This window comes from Neofelis nebulosa, chromosome 2, assembly GCF_028018385.1.
Source record: "Neofelis nebulosa isolate mNeoNeb1 chromosome 2, mNeoNeb1.pri, whole genome shotgun sequence".
Classification (NCBI taxonomy): Eukaryota; Metazoa; Chordata; class Mammalia; order Carnivora; family Felidae; genus Neofelis; species Neofelis nebulosa.
Window position 1 is genome coordinate 187619292 of NC_080783.1, and position 25825 is coordinate 187645116.

Consider the following 25825-nt stretch of genomic DNA (forward strand, 5'->3'; position numbering starts at 1 on the left):
ATGACCATCACTCTGCTGTATGCCCAAGTGTTTGCCTTGGAGTCCCATGATTTTGCAGTAATCTCTTACACTAAGTATGTGAAGGCAAAAAGAAAAACACTGCTAATAAGTATAAGGAAGACTCTAAACCAAAAGGAACTTTCTATGCCATCTTTTATTTTTAATTGCATTAAATATCAACTAAATTTTTAAAATTGTATTTGATAGTTTGTATTCTAGTTTGGCAATGCACTTTATGTAATATCAAGATGAACACTAAATGAACTTGGAGGAAAAATAGAAAACTCATGGGACCTCATCAAAATAAAAAGCTTCTGCACAGCGAAAGAAACAACCAGCAAAACTAAAAGGCAACTGACAGAATGGAAGAAGATATTTGCAATCAACATATCAGATAAAGGGTTAGTATCCAAAATCTATAAAGAACTTATCAAACTCCACACCCAAAAAACAAATAATCCTGTGAAGAAATGGGCAAAAGACATGAACAGACACTTTTCCAAAGAAGACATCCAGATGGCTAATAGACACATGAAAGGATGCTCAATATCACTCATCATCAGGGAAATGCAAATACAAATCAAAACCACAATGAGATACCACCTCACACCGGCTGGAATGGCTAAAATTAACAACTCAGGAAACAACAGGTGCTGGCCAGAATGTGAAGAAAGAGGAATGTTCTTGCACGGCTGGTGGGAATGCAAACTGGTGAGTCACTCTGGAAAACAGTATGGAGGTTCTTCAAAAAATTAAAAATAGACTGCCCTATGAGCCAGCAATTGCACTACTAGGTGTTTATCCAAAGGATACAAAAAAGCTGATTCCAAGGGGCATAACGCACCCCAATGTTTATAGCAGCACTATCAACAATAGTCAAATTATGGAAAGAGACCAAATGTCCATCTACTGATGAATGGATAAAGAAGATGTGGTATATACATGCAATGGAATATTACACAGCAATCAAAAAGAATGAAATCTTGCCATTTGCAACAACATGGATGGAAATAAAGTATATTATGCTAAGCAAAATAAGTCAGTCAGAGAAAGACAAATCTATTATTTCATTCACATGTGGAATTTAAGAAACACAACAGATGAACATAGGGGAAGGATAAGAAAAATAAGATAAAAACAGAGAGGGAGACAAGCCATAAGAGACTCTTAACTACAGAGAACAAACTGAGGGTTGATGGTGGGAAGGTGGCTGGTGGGATGGGCTAAATGGATGATGGGCATTAAGGAGGGCACTTGTCGGGATGAGCACTGGGTGTTTATGTAAGTGATGAATCACTGAATTCTATTCCTGAAATCATTATTACACTATATGTTAACTAACTTGGGTTTAAATTTTTTTAAAAAAGCATATTATGTGTATATATTTTTTAAAAAATAAAAAATAAGATGTTGCAGGAGTGCTGATTCACAAGGGTACATGTACCCCAATGTTTATAGCAGCACTATCAACAATATCCAAATTATGGAAAAAGCCCAAATGTCCATCAACTGATGAATGGATAAATAAGATGTGGTTTATATGTACAATGGAATACTACATGGCAATGAGAAAGAATGAAATCTTGCCATTTGCAACAACATGGATGGAACTGGAGGGTAAGCGAAATAAGTCAGTCAGAGAAAGACAGAGATCATATGTTTTCACTCATAAGTGGAATTTGAGAAACTTAACAGAAGACCATGGGGGAAGGAAAGGGGAAAAAAAACTAGTTTCAAACAGAGAGGGAGGCAAGCCATAAGAGACTCTTAAATACAGAGAAGAAACTGAGGGTTGATGGGGGGGCAGGGGAGAGAGGAAAATGGGTGATGGACATTGAGGAGGGCACTTGTTGGGATGAGCACTGGGGTGTTGTATGTAAGTGATGAATCATGGGAATCTACTCCTGAAGCCATGAGCACACTGTATATACTGTATGTTAGCTAACTTGATAATAAATTCTATTTAAAAAATAATACTCTTCCTCTTCAGTGAGGCAGGCTGGCAGCAACTGTACACACACAAATCTTTGTGAAGACCCTGATGGGCAAGACCATCACCCTCAAGGTCAAGCCCAGTGACACCACTGAGAATGGCAAAGCCAAAATCCAAGAAAAGGAGGCCATCCTGCCTGACCAGCAGCATCTGATTTTTGCAGGACAAACAGCTGGAGGACGCCGCCCTCTCCCAGACCACAATATCCAGAGAGTCCGCCCTGCACTGGGTGCTACGCCTGCGAGGTGGCATCGAGCCCTCCCTCCACCGGCTGGCCCAGAAATACAACTGCGACAAGATGATCTGCCATAAGCGCTCCCCCACAAGAAGTGCGGCCACACCAACAACATGGCCCCAGGAAGGTCTTCCTTGGCCGGCAGGGGGACCTCCTGCCAGAGCCACAAGCGCCCCCCCCCATCCCCCGGCCTCAATAAACTTTTCCTTTAATTGATTGGAGCAGTAAGAGATAGATAAATAAATAACAATTAAAAAACTGCCTTGGGGTACCTGGGTGGCTCAGTCGGTTGAGCGTCCGGCTTCGGCTCAGGTCATGATCTCACGGTCTGTGAGTTCAAGCCCTACGTCGGGCTCTGTGCTGACAGCTCAGAGCCTGGAGCCCGTTTCAGATTCTGTGTCTCCCTCTCTCTGACCCTCCCCCGTTCATGCTCTGTCTGTCTCAAAAATAAATAAAACATTAAAAAAAAAAAACTGCCTTAATCTTGGCAGGTTTTTGCCTTTGGTTCACATGTCTCTAACTGAAAGCTATAGTTCTGGGGTGCCTGGGTGGCTCAGTCAGTTAAGTGTCCAACTTTGGTTCAGGTCATGATCTCACTTTTCGTGGGTTCCAGCCCCGTGTTGAGCTCTGTGCTGACAGCTCAGAGCCTGGAGACTGCTTCAGATTCTGTGTCTCCCTCTCTCTCTGACCGTCCTTCACTTGCACTCTGTCTCTCTCTCAAAAATAGATAAACATAAAAAAAAAAAAGGATCTCTTTACCTCATGATAAAAGAGATTCTTAAAAAAATTAAAAAAAAGAAAGCTACAGTTCTGTTCTGAATGTGCAACTAATTTATTCAAATTAATTTACTCATTTATCAGTTTTCTTAGACCAGTCTGAATGTCTAATATGTGACTCTCTACCTAACGCTTTTTTTGCTCTGTTTAGAAATGTGATGCCTATTTTAGGAACTAGGAAAAAAATATAAATTACTTCAATAGAAAGCCTGTATTTAACTTTTTTAAAAAAGAGAAAAGCTAAAGATACCTACCAACCAAATGCAATATATAATTATATTTAGATCCTGATTTAAATTTTATTCAAAATTGTTTTAATGTTTATTTATTTGTGTGTGTGTGAGAGAGAGAGAGAGAGAAAGAGAGCATGGGGGAGGGGCAGAGAGAGAGGGAGACACAGAATCTGAAGCAGGCTCCAGGCTTTGAGCTGTCAGCACAGAGCCTGATGGTGAGGCTCGAACTTGTGAACTTCAAGATCATGACCTGAGCCAAAGTCAGTCGTCCAACCGACTGAGCCACCCAGGTGCCCATATATATATATATATATATATATATATATTTTTTTTTTTTTTTTTTTTTTTTTTTTTAATTTGAGAGGGAGAGAGAAAGAGAGAGAGAGAGGGAGAGAGCAACCAGGGGAGAGGCAGAAGGAGAGAGAGAGAATCCCAAGCAAGCTCCATGTTCAGCACGGAGCCCAACACAGGGCTTACTCCCATGACGGATCATGACCTGAGCTGAAATCAAGAGTCTGTCGTTCAACCGATTGAACCATCCAGGCATCCTTAGAACCTGATTTGAATAAGCCAACTATAGAAAGAAATTTTGAGGGGTGCCTGGGTGGCTCACTCAGTTAAACATTAGACTTCAGCTCAGGTCATAATCTTATGGGTTGCTGGATTGGAGCCCCATGTCTGGCTCTGCACTGACAGCTCAGGGCCTGGAGCCTGCTTCGGATTCTGTGTCTCCTCTCTCTGCCCCTCCCCTGCTCACGCTCTCTCTTTCTCTCTCAAAAATAAATACACATTAAAATATATATATATATAATTTGAGACAATTGGGGAAGACTGAACATGGACTGATTTTTTGATGAATTAAGGATTTATTCATTTCATATGATAATAAAATTATGGTTACGATGTGGTTATAAAATTATTCTGTATGTGTTAAAAAATATTCTGTATGTGTTAAGAGATTTTTACTGAAGTGAAATGATATGATGTCTTGGATCGTTTTAAAATACTCGAGCAGGGGTGCTAGGTGGTTAAGCGTCTCACTTCAGCTCAAGTCATGATCTCACGGTTTGTGAGTTTGGGCCACGCATCAACCTGCACTGGCGGTGTAGAGCCAGCTTGGGATTCTCTCTCTCCCTCTCTTTCTGCCCCTTCCCCCACTCACACACTCTCTCTCTCACAATAAATAAATAAACTTTAAAAAAGAAGCGTAAAATGTTTGAAAAAAGTAAAATATTCTAACAAAAGAAAAAGAACTAGTGGTGAGAAAGACAAAATATAAATAAGAGGAACAGGATGTTGATAACCATTGAAGCTGGGTGATGGCTGCATGGAGGCTTTTGATTCCATTCTCTCCACTTTCCATAATAAAAAGGCATGAATTCTCTCACTCACATCTCCCCAGGTGAAGCCATTGAACTCAAAAGAGCAAGATCAAGTGTTAGATGAAATAAAAGTTTTATAATATAAATTGCTTTCTTTAAGTTACTTCCTTTGGTCTTGAAAGCCTTTTAACAGATAGAAGTTAAAATATTATGGAAAAATAAAAGACCATTGTCACAGTCTGTTAATCCCATATGCTTCCCATGAGAAGGATAAATACTTATATGGCAGTTTTATGGGATCCAGAGCCCAATATAGGAAAATTTCCCAAAGGGCTCTCTAACACTCCATCCTTTTCTTCTTCTTCTCCTCCTTCTTCTTCTTCTGCTTCTGCTTCTGCTTTTTTTTTTTAATCAGTGGGTGAGGGGAGCAGATGGGAGGAAAAATTGAGACATAAACTAATCTCTTATTTGGTCAGTTAGAGCAAAGTAAAGATGGGATCTGGTGGCCTTTGGTTTGAGATACACTGGTGTGATAGAAACATATGTTCCTTGAGGTCACCAGGACAATCATTTGAAATTGCCAGGTGAAGCTAGCTTTGCCCTAATAGAGCATCATTTAGAAAGCATCTCTTCAACAAATGGCTCTTTTGAGAACTAGCACCTGGCTTGCTACTGGACTCCAGGACGGTATAAAAACACTTGACCATGAAATATTTGGTGACTATACAGCCTAAACTGATCCCAAACCATAAAATAGAGTGCACCCCATCCATCAGTTAGAAGGGGTTCTTATAAGACCAGGCCCAAGTCTGAATATACAAGTAGGCTGCATGGACTGCTTCCATTCCCAGTACGTCCACTCCTATCATATGTCATCCATCTTCAGCCTATACCCAGGACCTCACAGAGAGCTTTCTATGATCAGTAAGCTAAGAGGGAAAGCTTTTAGCCTTTCTACAGAGTACTCAGCACAAGACACTGGCAGTGGCCTAAAGTATGCTATTATACTCCGTGGGTCATTATATTATATTCAGAGTGTCCTTGAAAGACTGTAGAGAAGAGAAATCCTTCTAGTGGGTAGAACTTCAGGTAGCGTATCTTGTTGTCCACTTTCCCTATTAGGAGAGCTGACCTGAGATGAGGCCCTACAGAGATACTAAAAGGGTGACGAATTGTTAGCTGTACGGTCAGGGACTTGGAAAGGGCAAGATAAGAAAATGGATGACAAGAAAAGGTATGTAGATGGATTTAAGACCCTCTCAAAGGGGCACCTGGGTGGCTCAGTCGGTTAAGCATCCAACTTCAGCTCAGGTCATGATATCACAGTTCATGGGTTCGAGCCCCACATCAGGCCCTCTGCTAACAGCTCAGAGCCTGCAGCCTGCTTCAGATTCTGTGTCTCCCTCTCTCTCTGCCCCTCCCCCACTTGCATTCTGTCTCTCTGTCTCTCACAAAAATAAATAAACATTAAAAAAAAATTTTTTTTTAAAGACCCTCTTAAAATGGGCCCAGACTATGAAAGGATTTGTGTATATTGTGAATCTTCAAAATGGAGGAGACTTTCCATAATCTGGTAGACAAGAGGACCTGTTCTGTGGGTGTCAGTCTTCCTACCCCAGCCAGTCCAGAACTTGCTCAATGAATTCATAAATAAAATCAGCTCAATGATATAGACTTCCACTTACCAAGCTTGAGCATGTTATTGTCATCACTCTTGCCCAATTTGTCAGCAAAGAGACTAACCTTTAGCCATTTAGCTTGGGACAGCCAGGCATGTTGGGGCAGGTTGATTACATATAAAGTGGTACTGATTTGACCCCAATGCAATAGACACTTATTCTGATTGTTATGTGTTTCCCTGCTCACCTTGTCTCTGGAAGCACCCCTGATCAAGGCTTGTTAAGTGATTTATGCAGTTTTGGTATCTCATACTTATAAGTAATGTTAATATAAATGCAAAAAAAAAAAAAAAGATAGCCAAATGCATTTTTTCACTAGGGAATTCCATTAGTCATTGGTTTATCATATTCTTATGCAAGAAAGGAAAAGAGGAAATCTCCAATCATACCAAATAAAGAGTATATCTGTGAAATTGGAGTATGTCTGGGATTCTCGAAAACAGCTGTTTCTTGGATATTGTAGAGATGCTGTTCTCAAGCAGAGATATTATGTGCCATGTAGTAGACTCAGGGCACCATAACCATAATCTTTTTCACGAAAGCATCGTGGCTCTTTTCGGCTATACAGGAAAGCTAATTGTTCAGTTTGTAGGCACCTGCTGCAGGATGAGTGCTGGAACATCACTACATTGAATGAGACTCAGCAACCAGGAAACATAATATTAGTTTTAGATCACTTAGTAAAATAGATAAGCCCTGGAATGTTTTTTATGTAGGTTCAAACAGAGAAGGTAGAATCCAAGTCTGTGACTACAAAATACTTAGCAGTAGTTGGTATGTTGCACAGTGTTGTGGCTGGACGAAGGGCAATTGGAAATGAAGGCAGTATTGCTTCATTAACAGAATAGAAATATAGGTATTTTTACTAAGTTTGTGGCCTTTCTACAGGGTATCCAGGTATACAGAAAGGCTTTCATTTGATTTTTTTTTTTTTTTTTTTTTTTTTTTTTTTTTTTTTTTTTTTTGCTTTAAAAGTGATATAACTACAGAGAAGATGCCTTCTTCTGCTTCTAGATGCAAAGGGTAATGTATTGGTTTGCTAGGACTGCTAGGGTTAGGAATTCAACATATGAATTTAAAGGGGACACAATTCAGCCCATAACAGGTACTTTGAGAATAGATTTATCTGCAAGAAGTGGTCACTGTAGGGCTCCCCGCCATGCTCTCAGTTCCCCTTTATCAGCGCTATGCACCCTTCCTCCAGCTTCTGCATGCTTTGCTGCTAAAAGCTTATACTTTTGCGCAGCTTTCTGAGGGTTGCCCTTGAACAATGGACTCCCGCTGTCCCCACCCCCACAAACTACCATTCCACTCCACCTGTACCATGCGATGGGTTGGAAGTGCCTGAGATTCTTACAAGTTCACCTGACCTCCCACCCCAGGCAGCCCTTAACCAGTTATTGGCTAGGGATACAAAAGCCTAAGTCTTCAGGACAAGATAAATCCTGAAGCCTAATTGCTGCCACAGGGCTCCCAGCAAGACTAGGTGTATCTGGGAGGTCACCTGCAATCTTGCTTGATTTCTGCCCCTTTGGGAACCTACTTCACCATTCCCTCACTGGTTCTTCTGGGAACCTTCCTTAATAAGCCACTTCCATATGGGTCCTTGCCTCAGAATGGGTTTCTAGAAGAATCCTATCCAAAATCTATTTTAATTGATGGAACACACCAAATAACTCAACCTGCTATGTCAAGACCAGAAGGAAAGAAGCACAAAAGCAAGAATTCTTGTTGTTTAAAGACAATTGAGGGGCGCCTGGGTGGCGCAGTCGGTTAAGCGTCCGACTTCAGCCAGGTCACGATCTCACGGTCCGTGAGTTCGAGCCCCGCGTCAGGCTCTGGGATGATGGCTCAGAGCCTGGAGCCTGTTTCCGATTCTGTGTCTCCCTCTCTCTCTGTCCCTCCCCCGTTCATGCTCTGTCTCTCTCTGTCCCAAAAATAAATAAACGTTGAAAAAAAATTAAAAAAAAAAAAAAGACAATTGAATGGGGCGCCTGGGGGACTCAGTAGGTGAAGCGTCTGGCTTCAGCTCACATCATGATCTCCTGGTCCCTGAGTTTGAGCCCTGCATCAGGCTCTGTGCTGACAGCTCAGAGCCTGGAACCTGCTTCGGATTCTGTGTCTCCCTCTCTCTCTGCCACTCCCCCACTCACTCTGTCTCTCTCTGTCTCAAAAATAAACATTAAAAAAAATAAAGATCATTGAAAAAAATGAAAATAAAAACAGGGTTTTTAGAAGTGGACACTGGAAATTTAGTTGTAACTTCTAACACAGAAGCCTCTTGCCCCCGGAGGGGGGGAGGGGTAGTGTGTCCTTAGAAACTCTCCACCAGGTCTCTTGATGGAGATTTTAAAGGGAATTATGACTCAGTGGGTTGACAGTAAAGGAAGGATTTAATTAAAAGCAGAGTGGCCCTAAGGTAACATTTGCAGTGAGAGAGCTAGAAGTCACAATTTAGTTAGAAATTCCCTTAACATTACAATTTTCTGAAGAGAGACTTGTCAAAACTTTTCAGAAATGTAACATGGGAGGGCTCCTGGCTGGCTCAGTCTAAACAACATGTGATTCTTGATCTCACGGTTGTGAATTTGAGCCCCATGTTGGGTATAAAGATTACTTAAAAAATAAAACTTAAAAAATTAAAATAAAAAAATAAATTGAGCATGGGGACAATCCCTTGACTTGGGTGTCAACTAGTGTGTGGAAGACATGAAGACCAGAGTGACCTAGGGGTTCTGCCATGGGGAAATGACTTTCCAAATAAGCAGACCCATGATTTTTTTTAAATTTTTTTTTCTTAATGTTTTGAGACAGAAAGAGACAGAGCATGAGCAGGGAAGGGGCAGAGAGAGAGGGAGACACAGAATCGGAAGCAGGCTCCAGGCTCTGAGCCATCAGCACAGAGCCTGATGCGGAGCTCAAATTCACAGACTGTGAGATCATGACCTGAGCCGAAGTCGGACGTTCAACCGATTGAGCCACCCAGGTGCCCCGTCCATGATTTTAAAAGACACATCAGGGGCGCCTGGGTAGCTCAGTCAGGTGAGCATCCAACTTTGGCTCAGGTCATGATCTCATGGCTCATGAGTTCAAGCCCCAAGTCAGGCTCTGTGCTGATGGCTCAGAGCTTGGAGCCTGCTTCAGATTCCATGTCTCCCTCTCTCTCTGTCCCTCCCCAACTCATGCAAGCACACGTGCTCGCTCTCTCTCTCAAAAATAAATAAAAACATTAAAAAAAATTTTTTTTAAAGATCAGAAAGTGTGATACAGAAAATAGGCAAGGAAGATTCAACAGATGTATAAGTGAAGGCTCTGAGAAAGAAAAGCAAAACAGTGGGGTGAAACTAATTTTATAAATTCTAATTCAAGAAAACATTTTGAAATGTCTTTGAATTGTCTTTAAAGAGGATCCAAGGTATATTTTTTTTAATTTTTTTTAATGTTTATTTATTTCTAAGACAGAGAGAGACAGGGCATGAGTGGGGGAGGGGCAGAGAGAGAGGGAGACACAGAATCTGAAGCAGGCTCCAGGCTCTGAGCTGTCAGCACAGAGCTCATTGCAGGGCTCGAACTCACAGACCTCAAGATCATGACCTGAGCTTAAGTCGGACGCTCAACAGACTGAGCCACCCAGGTGCCCCCCAAGTGTATATATTTTAAAAGCACCACATTTGCCTGGAGAAATTGACTCAGCACAATTAACTCTGAGACATATCTTGGTAGAATTATTAGATTTTAAAGATTAAAACAAATTCTCAGGGACTCCAAACAGAAAGGCCAAGTCATTTAACAAGGGAAAAACTGTTAAATCCAGATCAGGTCATAATCTCAGGGTTAATGAGTTCAAGCCCTGCATCAGGCTCTCTGCTGTCAGACCACTTCAGATTCTCTGTCTCCCTCTCTCTCTGCCCCTCCCCCCCTCCTGCAAGCACTCTTTCTCTCTCAAAAATAAATAAACATTAAAACAAAATAAAACAAAACAAGGGGAAAATCAGTACAACATTATGTTCCTCACATAAACACTCAATACAAAAAGAAACAAACAGTGGGGTAGCATCTACAAAAGGAAAGATATTGGGGGACAGTTTACCTGTAATACAAAGGCTGTAGGAAAGCAATTTTAAATATGCCCCAACTCAGGGAATATTGTTCTCATTAGCTCTTCCTGAAAGGGGAATGGAGTTGCATAGGGGCTAAGCTTTTGGATGCTATTGAAGTTAAGCTGGTATAAATTCAAATTAGAGCATTAAAACCTCCAGATGTTAAAGATAGTCTCCATGATAGCCACAAAGAGAATACCTATAGAATATATGCAAAAACAAATCAGAAAGAAATTAAAACCTACAAAAAATCAACTAAATACAAAAGAAGACAGTAATGCAGGAAATGAAGAGCAAAACAAAAATGTTATAAGGCATATAAAAAAATAACAAAATGGTAGAATTAAATCCCTTCTTATCAGTAATTAGGTTAAATGTAAACAGATTAAACTCTACAAAGACAGAGATTAGTAGAATGGATTTAAAATACATGACATAACTACATGCTGTCTACAAGAAACTCACTTTAGATCCAAAGACACAAATAGGTTGAAAGTGAAAAAACAGAAAAAGATATTCCATGCAAATAGCAGACCAGAAGAAAGGGAAGTTGCTATACTAATACCAGACAAAACAGACTTTAAATCAAGAACAGTTACAAGAGACAGGGAAGGATGTTATGTGTTAATAAAAGATTTGATACAGCAAAAAAATATATAACAATTATAAACATTCATGTCTGCAATAACAAACCAAGATATATAAAACAAAAACTGGCAGAGTTGAAGGGAGAAATACTATAATAGTTGGAACTTTAATACTCTACTCTCAATAAAAAACAAGACAGAATAAGTTAGGAGACTTGAACACACAAAACCAGTTATAACTATTGAACATTCTACCCAACAACAGAATAAACTTCCTTTGCAAGTATCCGTGGGGCATTCTCCAATATAGACCCTATATTAAGCCACAAATCAGTTCTCAATAATTTTTTTAAAAAATAGATATCTTACAGAGGCGCCTGGGTGGCTCAGTCAGTTAAGCATCCGATTTTGACTCAGGTCATGATCTCATGTCTTGTGAGTTCAAGACCCGCATCAGGGTCTGTATTGACAGCTCAGAGTCTGGAGCCTGCTTCAGATTCTGTGTCTCCTTCTCTCTCTGCCCCTCCCCCGTTCATGTGCGCGCGCGCTCTCTCTCTCTCTCTCTCTCTCTCGTAAATAAACATTAAAAAAATTAAAGATATAGATATCCTACAAAGCATTTTCTCTGACCTTGACAGGATGAAGTTAGAAAGCAAGAACAGAAGGAAAATTGGAGAATTAATGCATTTGTGGAAATTAAACAACAATTCTTTTAAAAAAATTTTAAGTTCATTTATTTTGAGAGAGAGAGAGTGTGTGTGTATGTGTGTGTACAAGTGAGAAGGGGCAGAGAAAGAGGGGGAGAGAGAGAATCCCAAGCAAGCTCCACACCACTAGTACAGAGCCCAATGCGGAGCTCAAACCCATGAAATCATGACTTGAGCCAAAGTCAGACACTTAACATACTGAGCCACCCCTAAACAATACATTCTTAAACAACCAATGGATCAAATAAGAAATCATAAGGAAAATTGGAAAATATCTACAGACAAAAGAAAAGGAAACTACATAGTTTTCATTTGCACAGTAACGAAAATGCACAAAGAAAATGTCAAAATCTGTGGGAGACAATGAGAACAGTGCTAAGGGACAAATTTAAAGCTGTAACTGCTTACTTTAAAAGAGAAGAGGGGCACCTGGGTGGCTCAGTCTGTTAAGCGTCCAACTTCAGCTTGGGTCATGATCTCACAACTTGTGAGTTCAAGCCCAGCATTGGGCTCTGTGCTAACAGCACAGAGCCTGGAGCCTGCTTCAGAGTCTCTGTCTCCCTCTCTCTCTCTGCCCCTCCTCTGCTCATGCTCATGCTCTGTCTCTCTCTCAAAAATAAATAAATATCAAAAAAATTTTAATAAATTAAAAAATAAAAAAGAAGAAAAGGGTGCCTGGCTGGCTCAGTCAGTAGAGCATGCAGTCTTGATCTCGGGTTGTGATGAGTCCCAAATTGGGTACAGATTACTTAAAAATAAAATCTGGGGGCACCCGGGTGGCTCAGTCGGTTAAGCGTCCGACTTCGGCTCAGGTCACCATCTCGCGGTCCACGGGTTCGTGCCCCGCGTCGGGCTCTGGGCTGATGGCTCAGAGCCTGGAGCCTGCTTCCGATTCTGTTTCCCTCTCTCTCTGCCCCTCCCCCGTTCATGCTGTGTCTCTCTCTGTCTGAAAAATAAATAAACGTTAAAAAAAATTTTTTAAAAATAAAATAAAATCTGTGGGGTGCCTGGATCTGTGGGGTGCTCAGTCAGTTAAGCATCCTACTGGGTTTTGGTTCAGGTCATGATCTCATGGTTTTATGGGTTCGAGCCCCACAGAAGGCTCTGTGCTGGCAGCGTGGAGCCTGCTTGGGATTCCCTCTTTCTCTGCCCCTCCCCTGCTCACACTGTCTCTGTCTCTCTCAAATGAATAAATAAACTTAAAAAAAAAATAAAATCTATAAATAATTAAATAGCTCTCAAGTCAACAGCCTGATTTTACACCTTAAGGAATTAGAAAAGAGAGTACATTGAACCTGAAGCTAGCAGAAGGAAAGAAATAATAAAAATTAAAGCAGAGATAAATTAGAGAATAGAAAAAGAATAGAGAAAAATCAATGAAACCAAAAGCTGGTCCTTCTAAAAGATCCACCAAATAGACAAACCTTTAGCTAGATTGACCTAGGGAAGACTGGATTTGAATTTCAACAGTTTTTTTACTTTTTCTTTTTTTTTTTTCAAATCCAGTTTTTCTTTTTCCAGATCCAGTTTTTCTTTTTTCAGATCCAGTTTTTCTTTTTTCAAATCCAGTCGAAGATACCACATTACTTTAATTTCCATGTTTCCTTAGTCTCCTCCAATCTATGATAGTTTCTCTGTGCTGCTGTTTTTTCATGATCTGGCCATCTTTAGAGAGTACTCGTCAGATATTTTGTGGAATGTTCCTCAGGTAAGGTTTTTCTGAAGGTTTCTCATGATTAGACTGAACTTACATATTTTGGGGAAGAATATCACAGAGGTGAAGTGCCCTATTAGAGGTACATGATATGAAGATGATTAATCACTCTTCTGGGTAAAAATTACCTTGTGACAGTGCTGAAGTTTTTATCTTTTGTCTTGACAGTTTCCCCCACATTGTGGGAATGACTAACAAGGCAGTTTTTACTGCCTTGTTGAACAATTTTGGAAGAATTGGGAGCAGAGCAATTTTTTTTTTCTAAAGGCAAATTTTTTTCTACAATGCTTTTGAGGAGACATTGCCTTAGGATGCCCAAGCAACACCAGGAACAAACCTTTGGTGATATTCAGTGACAGGCAAAAATAATCTGGGAGCAAGAGCAACCTTGGCCATGGAGAAAGGCAGGATCAGGAAAAGTCGCCAGCAAAAAACCAGTCAGTTCAAAACTTCACAACTCAGAGCAAAGGTAACTGAGAATGAGAAATGGCTACACTCTTGCCTGTGTTATTCATAATGCCAATTTTTATTACGTCCCGACAGAAAGTAAAAGGATCATTAGACACTTCTACTCTTTCAAGTGTGAGAAGCCTTCTTGTTTCGAAAATGTCTCAAGTTGCAACTATCCAAAAATATAATACCAGCCAGTCCAGATGTTAACACTCTTGAGGCTAGGATATGTGCCTGGGTGAGGCCACCTAGGCAGAAGAGATAAAAGAAAAGAGCATGTTCCTACCTAGTTTTGAGTATTAATTATGTACCCAGAGCCAAATTCTTTTTCCTTTGAGCTACCAGTCTCTCTCTTTCATACATTTCTTGTATTTGCTAACTGCATTATATGTTGAAAGTTACATAGCACATTTGCGTCACACAGTATGTCTAAATGATGATATTATTCAAACATTAAACTTTTCAAAACAAAATTAATCTGTCTTATTTTGGGACAGAGTTACACAAAATAGTCTACTGATCCACAGAAGCAGCTTCATGGCAGAGCGTGTTAGGTTCAGATTGTCCGGGCCTACTCCAAACCTACCAAATCAAGATCTCCAGAAGTGGAGCCCAGAAATCTGTATTTTGATAAGCTCACCAGGTGATTCTTATAGACATTTAAGCTAATGAAAAGATGCAGCATTTTAGCCAATGATTTTAAGACATGGATTGACTTTACATCTTAATTTGAGCATTATGAAGAACAAACATAGAGTCAAGAATACATTGGTTAAAAATTCATTTGAGGACGGCGGGGTGCTTGGCTCTTTCAGCCGGTAGAATGTGTGTCTCTTGATCTTGGGGTTGTGAGCTCCAGCCCCACGTTGGGTGTAGAGATTACTTAAAAAGAAAATCTTTACAGGCGCCTGGATGGCTCAGTCAGTTAAGTGTCTGACTCTTGGTTTTGGCTCAGGTCATGATCTCATGGTTCGTGAGTTCAAGCCCTGTGTGGGGTTCTGGGCTGAGAGTGCGGGAGCTGCTTGGGATTCTCTCTCTCCCTCTCTCTCTGCCCTTCCCTTGCTCATGCTCTCTCTCTCTCAAAATAAGTAAACAAACAAACTTTAAAAAAAAAAAACCTTTTCTAAAAATTCATTTGAAGACTGAATGACAATTAAAAATTTTATTACCTCTCCTCTCTGAATTTTAATTTCTCTGGAGGCTTCCAGGTAAACAATGACTACTAATTTTCTCAATATTGTACTCATCCAAGATCCTGAAGTCAGCAAGCAATTTTAGATAACATAATTAAATCAGCATTAAAGAATGATGCAATCACTGTTCATGATAAGAATCTGACAGAGAACATGAGCTCTTAAAACTTTATCCTGTTAGTACAAATAGCATTATTCCATAGGCTTACATAATTTTTATTTTTGTCTCAGATTTACGAGGATAAAATTTATAAAGATACTAGTGGGTTTTTTAAAATTTTTAGCATTTATTTATTGTTGAGAGACAGAAAGAGACAAAGCATGAGCAGGGGAGGGACAGAGGCAGAGGGAGACACAGAATCCGAAGCAGGCCCCAGGCTCTGAGCTGTCAGCAGAGTCCAGCACGGGGCTCAAACCCAGGAACCACGAGATCATGACCTGAGCCAAAGTTGGATACTTAACTGACTGAGCCACCCAGGCGCCCCATACTAGTGTTGTTGTTTTTTTTTAATTGAAGTATAATTGACACACAATGTTACATCAGCGTCAGGAATACAATATAGTGATTCTACGAGTCTATCCATTATGCTACTATGCTTCCCACAAGTGTAGCTATAATCTGTCCCATACAATGCTATTACAGTATCATTGACTATATTCCCTACTCTGTACCTTTCATCTCTGTGACTCATTCAATCCATAACTGGAAGCCTGTACACCCCCCTCCCCTGCACTCATTTTGCTCCACCCCCACTCCCTTCCGCTCTGGCAACGACCAGTTTGTTCTCTGTATTTAGGGGTCTCATTCTGCTTTTTTATTCGTTCATTTGTTTTGTCTTTTAGATTCCGTGTGTAAGTGCAGTCATATGGTATTTGTCTTTCTCTTTCTGACTTATTTCACTTAGCATAATACTTTCTAGATCCACCCAGGTTGTCGCAAATGTCAAGATCTCCAGTTCTTTTTAACGGCTGAGTAATATTCCATTGTGTGTATCTGCCACATCTTCTTTAGCCATTCATCTATTGACGAACACTTAGATTTCTTCCATATAAAGATACTAGTTATTTAAAATATAATTCAACTGAATTGTACACCCATATTTACATTTGAAATTCTTAAATACTAGTGTAACTAATAATAAAGTATATGCTTCATAAGGCAATTTAAAGGAATTTAGGTGATTCTTTTAATTTAGGCTTTTTATTGAAATCAAATCCAGAGTCTTACATAAATTAAACCATTTGCCTGCTTATTTCTCAGAGGTAAAATCTAGAAGTCATCATTTAAATGCCAGACTCCTCAAACAATTTAATTTATCAAAGGGTTTACCTTGATTAAATGCATTAAATTAATATTGATGAGCTTTAGATTTCCTTGATTTTGTTTACTTTCCGAATCTCAGCTAAAAGTCTTAGTACAGGGGTGCTTGGCTGGCTCAGTGGGGAGAGCACGCGACTCTTGATCTCAGGATTGAATTCAAGCCCCATGTTGGAGGCTGAGCCTCCTTAAAAGCAAAACAAAACAAAACAAAAACTTAGTCTTAGTACAGAAGAGTTTCTTAAAACCTTTTTTTATGACTAGTAATGGCTGACTTGATAGCAACTTGAAAGTCTTCATTTTATATCTCCAACTTGGTCAAATGCAGCTTTTCTTTTCTCTTTTCTTTTCTGTTCTTTCCTTTCCTTTTCCTTCTCCGTTTTCCCTTTTCCTTCCTTTCATTTCCTTTCCTTTCCTTTCCTTTCCTTTCCTTTCCTTTCCTTTCCTTTCCTTTCCTTTCCTTACCAAACTCTTCAGGCAAAGGAATTATATTAGATGAATACTATTTAAAATGTTTCTAATAACTTAGTTGTTTACATGATTATTTACATGAAGTTCTAAATTTTTATTAGAGTATTATATTACCTTTTAACCAAAGTTTTAGAACTCATTCTAGTCCTTGGGGTGCCTGTGTGGCTCAATTGGTTAAGCCTCCAACTTTGGCTCAGGTCATAATCTCACGGTTTGTGAGTTTGAGCCCCGTGTCACAGTGCAGAGCCTGCCTGGGATTTTCTCATTCTCACCCTCTTTCTCTGCCTCTCTCTCTCTCTCTGAAAATAAATAAACCTTAAAAAAAAACCCTCATTCTAGTCCAATTTCCTTTTTTCATTTGCCCGGCACTTTTTCCCCCCAGTAGAAAATCACCTTAAGATTGTGTGCCTGGGTGGCTCAGCCGGTTAAGTGTCAGACTTCAGCTCAGGTCATGATCTCCTGGTTGGTGAGTTCAAGCCCTGCATCATGCTCTGTGCTCTCAGATCGCTTCGGATCCTTGAGTTTCCCTTTCTCTCTCTCTCTGCCCCTCCCTCATTTGTGTGCGCTCTCTCTCTCTCAAAAATAAATAAACATTTAAAAGATACTTAAAAAAATTAAATTGCCTTAAGATTCAGAGTACTAAAGACTAATTTCTTCAGGGGTGGCACCTGGGTGACTCAGTTGGTTAAGTGTCCAACTTCGGCTCAGGTCATGATCTCACAGTTGGTGGGTTCCAGCCCCATGCCAGGCTCTGTGCTAACAGCTCAGATCCTGGAGCCTGCTTCAGATTCTGTGTCACGCTCTCTCTCTGCCCCCACTTGCACTCTCTCTCTCTGTCTCTCTTTCTTTCTCTCTCCCCCCCACCTCAAATATAACCATTTAAAAAAAGACTAACTTCTTCACTCTATTTAATATACTTCTTTATTTTTTTTAATTTTTTTTATGTTTTTATTTATTTTTGAGACAGAGAGACACAGAGCATGAGCAGGGGAGGGGAAGACACAGAATCCGAAGCAGGCTCCAGGCTCTGAGCTGTCAGCACAGAGCCCGACGCGGGGCTCGAACTCACAGACCGTAAGATCATGACATGAGCCAAAGTCGGATGCTCAACCGACTGAGCCACCCAGGCGCCCCTAATATACTTCTTTAATAGAGCAAGACAAATTCAGCCAGCGACACTGAATTTGAGGAGCTTATGTCCTTTACTTTCCAAACATCTAAGAAAGTGGACTGGCCTCCCTTATTCAGAGGCAATTTCCCAACTTCTTCAAAGGTAATCTCCAGAGGAACTGACCTTCTTTGCCCTGGTCGTGTGCTCACACCAAATGCTTCCCTACTCGCCTTGCTTCAGAATCAGAAAAGCCAGTCCCTCCTGGGGACCCTGAGACTCCTTGGAGGCCCCTCCTCATTTCTCTATTCACACAAAGGAGAAGAGCAGCAATTAAAAGGCTAATTCCCTATCCACATGAATAGATGTCAAGACATAACGTCCATTGAAAAAAGGCAAATTTCAGAGTAAGTGGTGAATAATGACACTTATATGAATTTAAAAGCACATAAAAACATTAGTATAGTGAGAGAAAGCAGATTAGTAGTTGCCTGGGGATGGAGCCATGGGAGAAACCAGTGTGGATTATAAATTTATCCCATGATGGCAGCTCCTCAGTGAGGGAGAAGGAGGCAACTGGATATGCGAGTAGGACAGGCCTTCCAGCAGCCGATACCCCCAGCCAGGGTCTGGGAGTCCCTGTGGCCCCTCTCGCCTCACCTCTCAACCCATCTCAGGGCCCCAGGCAAAGGGGCGTGGGCGGCTTGCGTTAAAAATTTTAGAGACCTGAGGCTGGAAGGGTGGCCCTGGGGCAGGACTTTGTGGGAATCGCTAACGCCCCAAGGCTAGTTGGTGATAGTTGGGTCATCGGTCTTGGGGGCCAAATGGAGACCTAGAGCGGAGTCCGAAGGGGGTCAGAAGTCACTCATGCAACCCCAGGCGTGTGTCACTTTGCTGGGGTGAAACCGTCTCCGGGACTTGAGGGGTGGGGGAAGGGAGATACGCATCAAAAATGCCGTTACCATTTCTAGGTGACCTGATCGAATCTAGAACTTTACCCTGTAAGTAATTTGGTTAAACTTACAGCAAAGAGATGGACTCCGCAGAACTGAACGGCTGATTGGATTTAGGGTTGAACCGTCCTATGCTTAAGCACAGACTACAAGCGCAAAACCGTTGAGTTCAAATCTAGTTCAGATCTCTGCGATTGACTCTCTTTGTAACCTCCAGCGAATGACTTAATGGTCTCTGAGCTCGTTTCCGCATAGTATAATGACGATTCTAACATCCACCTCACAGGACTGTTGTGAGGGTAAATGGGCTAACGCATACAAATTGCTTCCCGGCACGGGGGCGGGGGGAGGAGGGGGCACTTGGGAAACCATAGTAACATCCGGAGGGGCCTCGTAGGTAACGCGATCAGTAGCTGTCCTGAGACTGCACAGGTGGCGGGATGGGTGCCCTGGGCCCCGCCCCGAAGGGCGTGGCCAACCAAAGGCGCGAATCTGCGGGCCCCCGCGCATCCGGCCTGGCCGTATATGAAGCCAGGCTGTGCGCCCGGAGGCTCAGTGCTGGTTCTCCTTAGACACGACAGCACGCTTCCCGGTCACGCGCTGGAGCCACTTATGGTGAGTTTGCACCTTCAAACGGAGGGGCTAAGGCCGGGTCCTGGAGCGGGGAAGGTCCGAAACTCTCGGGTGGACAGTCGGGAATGCTGGTCCCTCGTGGGGAGGAGGGGCGGAAACAAGCGAAATGGTTCATTTCTTCGGGGGGCGTGTTTCCCGAGCATCCCGCGACCCCGCGTGCCTGCCCTGCCCAAGGGGTGCCTTCTTGCAGACAGACGCGGCCTGCAGAGGAAACAACGTTAGTGCTGGGCCTTCTGGTTGCTGTCCCTGAAGTCTCCTCGAGGGCATGGCCGCTGTCCGCCTGGTCCCCCAGAGTCCCCAGACCGCACCGCCTGGTCCTGGGCGACTTCGAATGTCGTGGAAGGGATGGAAGGATGGGCAGAACGCGAGGCTGAGGAGGCAGAGGGGCCTGGATGGGTCGATTAAAAATTAACTAGCATCTGGAGAGGGAAAAATAGCGCGGATGGGAATGATTCCTTTCTTTTCTCCCTCTCTTCCCACCTTCCTTCTTTCTTTTCCTTTTTTCCTGTTCGGAACACCTTTTTTTTTTTTTTTTTTTTTTAATTTTCCCCAGCTTTACTGGAGTATAATTGACAAACTCGAGTATATTTGAAGTGTGCAACATGATGATTTGATGTGTGTATATGTTGTGAAATGACCACTGCAATCAAGATAATTAACACATCTATTACCTCACGTGGTCAGCTTTTTGTTTAGGTGAGAATACTTAAGATCTGCTATCTGCAGCAAATTTCGAGGATACAATACAGCATTATTAAGTGTAGTCACCGTGCTGTACATTAGATCTTCAGAACTTAATCACCTTAAGACTGCAAGTTTGTACCCTTTGACCACCCTCTCCCCCCGTTTCCCACCCCCCCCCCCCCGCACACCCCCAGCCCCCAGCAATCACCATTCTTACTCCTTGATTCTGAGTTCAAACTTTTTTACATGCCACATCTAAATGCTGCAGTATTTGTCTTTCTCTGACTTATTTCACATAGCATGATGCCCTTCAGGTTCACCCATGTTGTAATAAATGAATTTCCATCTTCTTTGTGGCCGAATAATATTCCACTGTGTATGTGTGTGTGTGTGTGTGTATATATATATATATATATATATATATATATATATATATACCAAATTTTCTTTATTTATCCATTCACCCTGACAACAGACACTTCGGTTGTTTCCATATCTTGACTATTGCGAATAATGCTTCCATGAACATGAATGTGCAGATATCTCTTTGAGATCCTGATTATATTTCCTTCAGATAAATACACAGAAGTGGAATGACTGGATAATAGTCTACTGTTTTGTTTTGTTTTTTTTGAGAAACTTCCATGCCATTTTCCATAATGACTGTACCAATTTACAAATTCCAACAACAGTGCACAAGAGTTCCCTTTTCTCCCCATCCTCCCCAGGATGTGTTATCTCTTGTCTGTTTTCTTTTCTCCTTTTCTTTCCTTTCTTTTCTTTTTTCTTTCTTTCTTTCTTTCTTTCTTTCTTTCTTTCTTTCTTTCTTTCTTTTTGAGAGAGAGAGAGAGAGAGAGAGCACACAAGAGCAGACAAACAGTGGGGGTGGGGCAGAGAGAGGGAGAGAGAGAGAATCCCAACCAAGCAGGCTCCACCTTCAGTGCAAAGCCCAACGCAGAGCTTGAGCTTGATCTTACGACCCTGAGATCATAACCTGAGCCAAAATCAAGACGCCTAACTGAGACCCCCAGGCACCCCTATCTCTTGTCTTTTTGATAATAGCTATTCTAACAGTTAATGAGGTGCTATCTCATTGTGGTTTATATTTGCATTTCCCTGATGATTAGTGATGATCAACACTTTTTCCTGTACCTGCTGGCCATCTGTATACCTTCTCTGGAAAAACGTCTGTGCAGGTCTTTTGTCCATTTTTCAATTGAATTGTTTAGTTTTTTGCTATTGAGTTGTATAAGTTTCTTATGTATTTAGATATTAACCCCTTATCAAACAGATAGCTTGCAAATATTTTCTCCCATTCCACAAGTTGCTTTTTACTTTGTTGTTTCCTTTGCTGTACCGAAGCTTTTCAAAAGTTTGATGCAGTTCCACTTGTTTATTTTTGCTTTTGTTGCTTGGGTTTTTGGTATCACATCCCAAAAGTTGTTGCCGACTTTTGTTTTCTTCTAAGGAGTTTTATGGTTTCAAGTTTACATTTAAGTCTTCAATCCATTTCAAGTAAATTTTTGGGAGTGGTGTAAGAAAGGAGTCTAGTGTCATTCTTTTTCACAGGCATATCCAGTTTTCCCACCCCTATGGGAGAAACTATCCTTTCCCCATTGTGTGTTCTTGGCATCCTTGTCAAAGATTAGTTGACCTATATGTGTGGGTTTATCTCTGTGCTCAATTCTGTTTCATCGGTCTGTGTCTCTTTTTAGGGCAGTACCATACTGTTTTGACTACTAAAACTTTGTAACATAATACAAAATCAGGAATGGTGATGCCTCCAGCTTTGTTCTTTCTCAAAATTGCTTTTGTTATTTTGAATCTTTTGTGGTTTGATTCGAATTTTAGAATTGTTTTTCCTGGGGCGCCTAGGTGGCTTAGTGGGTTAAGCTTCTGCCTCTTGATTTCAGCTCAGGTCATGATCTCGTGGTTTGTGAGTTCAAGCCCTGAGTCAGGCTCTGTGCTGACAGTGCAGAGCCTACTTGGGATTCTCTCTCTCTCCCTCTCTCTACCCCTCCTCTGCTCATGCTGCGCACGCTCATGTATGCGTGCTCTCTCTCTCTCTCAAAATAAACTCTTCTTAAAAGTTTAAAAAAACTTTCCTATTTTTCTGAAAAATGACATTGGAACTTTGTTAGGAATTACTTTGAATCTGTAGGTCATTTTTGATAGTGTGGACATTATAACAGTAATCCTCCTGATCCAAGAACAAGGGATATCTTTTTGTTTGTGTTCCTTCAGTTTCTTTCTTCAGTGTCTTACAGTTTTCAGTGTACAAGTTTTTCACCCTTGGTTAAATTTATTCCCAAGAATTTTATTGGTCTTGGTGCTTTTGTAAATGGGATTATTTTTTAAATTTCTCTTTCAATAGTCTGTTGCTAGTGTATAGAAACACAACTGATTTTTGTGTACTAATTTTGTCTCCTGCAACTTTACTGAATTCATTTATTAGTTCTAACAGGGTTTTTTTTTTTTTAGAGTCTTTAGGGTTTTGTATATATAAGGTCATAGTATCTGCAAAAAAGACAATTTTACTTCTTCCTTTCTGATTTGGGTGCCATTTATTTATTTTTCTTATGTAATTTCTCTGGCTAAGACTTCCGGTACCTTGATGAATAGGAGTGGTGAGAATGAGCATGCTCATCTTGTTCTCGATCCTTAGAGGAAAGCTTTCAACTTTTCACCATTCAGTAGATGTTAGCTGTGGGCTTGCTATATATGGCATTTATTATGTTGAGGTATGTTCCTTCTTATTTCAGACTCAGAGAAATTAGGAGGCCATCACAGGCTTTTAGGCAGGAGATGATGGTGGTGTAGATTAGGAAAGGATTGGCAGAGATGGAGAGGAAGGGTATATGGAATTGGGATTTGAGCTGGGTAAGACCCCTGAACTTCTATTTTTTTTTTTTTCTGGCAGGATCCCACAGCTGAAGATCCAGTTCAGTTACCCAGCAATAGCAAAGAGACTTCCGTGGACTCTTTCCTTCAAACAGTTGAGGAAATCGAGGAGTTCCTCAAGGACGTCTCTGAGACATATAAGGCAAAAATGTCAGCTGCACCAGAACCACAGCTCCATATACCTCTGGCTGACCATGGTGAAGACAACCAACATGAGTCAACCCAGAGGATGATGACTCCTCTGAAGTCTACAATGGTGAGTTCTACCTGTCCTAACATCCCTGGGACAGTCATTGTTCAGAACTCAACAATACCCACTGTTACAGCCCTTGATATGCCCCCTGGAGACCTAACTGAATCTTTTTCTGTGATCCAAAAGGTGACCTTCTTTGATGAGAGAAGACCCACAACCTCCCAGATGACAGATGTTATTGACAACCCAAAGACAACATTCACTGCTTGCCAAAAGATAACTGCAAATAAGATAGCGATCCCCAGTGAAGGTAATCAGATGAAGACCCTCAGTGATGACCAGATCCTCTATGGAGGCCAGGTGACAGTTCCTAAAGAGAACCACATGATGACCTTCAGTGCTAAGCAGACCTTCACTGAGGGCCATACAATGACTTCCAGTGGTAATCAGACCCTGAACTGGAACCAGATGACAACGCTGTGTGAAGAACAACAGATGAAGACCCTCAGTGATGACCAGACCCTCTATGGAGACCATATGACCTTCACTGGGGGCCAGACCCTCTATGGGGGCCAGATGGAGACCTACAGTGGTGACCAGATGCTCTATGGAGGCCACATGACCCTCAGCGGGTACCAGACCCTCTATGGGGGCCAGATGAAGTCACTTAGTGATGACCAGACCCTTTATGGAGGACAGATGACCTACAGTGGGGACCAGATCCTCTATGACAGCCAGGTGAACACCTTTGGTGATGACCAGACCCTCTATGGAGGTCAGATGATGACCCTTAAGGGGCATCATATGACAACTTCCACTGATGACCACACTGTCTATGGAGACCATATGATGCCACATCAATCATCATCATTGCCATACCCAGGATTCCTATACTTTTCCAGTTCCCATTTGATCTATGGACAAACCCTAGAAAAGCAGAAGTGCAACGTCAAGACCCAGAGATGTCAAGTCCAGAAGAATCCTAACGTTTTGAAGACCTACACTTGCACATACCAGGACTGTGGTAAATCATATACTAAGCCTTCCCACCTCCGGATCCATGAGCGCAAACATACTGGTAAGTGAGGGGTAGGACTGAGGGATAGGGGTGACAAGCAAGTGATTAAAGATTTGTGCCCTTATGAAACTTTGGGATCATTTGAGATTGTTGACACCTCTTTCTAAGCCTGGGACCTCAGAAGACTGGAAAAGGTTGGCCTGTTTGAAAGGGTGGACAAAGCAGTCCCAGGAACAGACTATAGTTCTGGGCCTGAGCCAACCTGGCTGCAACCTTTTGTGTTATTGATGATGGGAATAAGTGGAAGAATTTGTTTGACCTCTTATGGATGGTTTTGGCCTCACCTCTACTGGGACTGACACTTCATGGTCCTCTCTTTAGGCCCAACAGATACCCACCCCCAACCTCCTTATTCCCCTGTTGACTTTCCTGCTGACCCTTGCTTTTCTTATTTCTCATTTTCTTTTCTTTTTTTTTTATATGTATTTATTTGGGGAGAGTGCAAATGGGGGAGGGGCAGAAAGACGGGAACAGAGGATCCAAAGTGGGCTCTGTGCTGGCAGTAGCAAGCCACATGGGAGGGCTCGAACCCACAAACACCGAGATCATGATCTGAGCTGAAGTCATGACCTGAAGTTCAACCCTCTGAGTCACCCAGGCTCCCCTAATGTTTGTTTATTTTTGAGAGAGAAAGAGCGCGAGCTGGGGAAGTGCAGATTTTTCATTTTCTCTTCTTTTCCTTCCTTCACAGTTTTCCTCTTGTCCTTCTAGCTCATGATGCATTTCTTCTCTTCTTCTTTCACTCACCGCCTCCGGTCTCCTCTCCTCGGGCTCTCCCTCTCCCACCCCAACATGCTCAAAACCTTTATCTTCTCTATTCACTTTCATTTTCCCTGTCCCCTGCTACCCAGAAGCATGACAAAATTCTTTCTTTCTCTGGTCCAGGGGAGAAGCCCTACGAATGCAATGTGAAGGGATGCACATGGAAATTCCCCCGTTCAGATGAGCTCAGCAGACACAAGAGAAAACATAGTGGGGAGCGGCCCTACCTATGTACTAAATGCAATAGGAATTTTGCACGATCTGATCACTTAAAGCAGCATCAAAGAATCCACAGATAATACTCGCCCATGACTGAACTCATCAAGCCATAAGGAAATGAGTACAGCTGAAAGACTCCGTCTACTAAGCCTTTGTTTGCTCTGTACCTAGCACTGTGTCAGCATATAGTTAAGTGCTTAATATTATTTGTAAGCTTTTAAGGTGTTTTTTCCCCCTAAAACATACAAGGAATAGATGTATGCATTTCAATAAAATCAGAAGCACTTTTCATTCACTCCCTGCTCCAAGGGTAACTTTTTACTGTGTGCTGTCAGTCCTTCTAGATCTTGTGCTGTGCATTTGCCTCTATGTACACATGTAAAAATGTATATATGTAGGTGACTAAAATGTATACATAGTTCAGATCTGTAAACACTGTAGCATTCTATATCCGAGCTCATGTTTCTCTGGTCTCCATTTCTATGGGGTTAAGAGGAGGGGGACACTTGGTCCCT

At 41.6% G+C, this 25825-nt stretch overlaps 1 protein-coding gene across 1 annotated transcript; it reads left to right on the forward strand.

The window, feature by feature from the left end:
* LOC131491217 (Kruppel-like factor 18) lies at positions 1-24345 on the forward strand. Its single transcript, XM_058693850.1, is given in 5 exon segments — positions 1-74; positions 1999-2158; positions 2160-2399; positions 23078-23314; positions 23438-24345. Coding segments are annotated over 5 exon segments (1611 nt in total). The 3' UTR covers positions 24338-24345.
* Positions 24346-25825: the final 1480 nt, after the last annotated feature.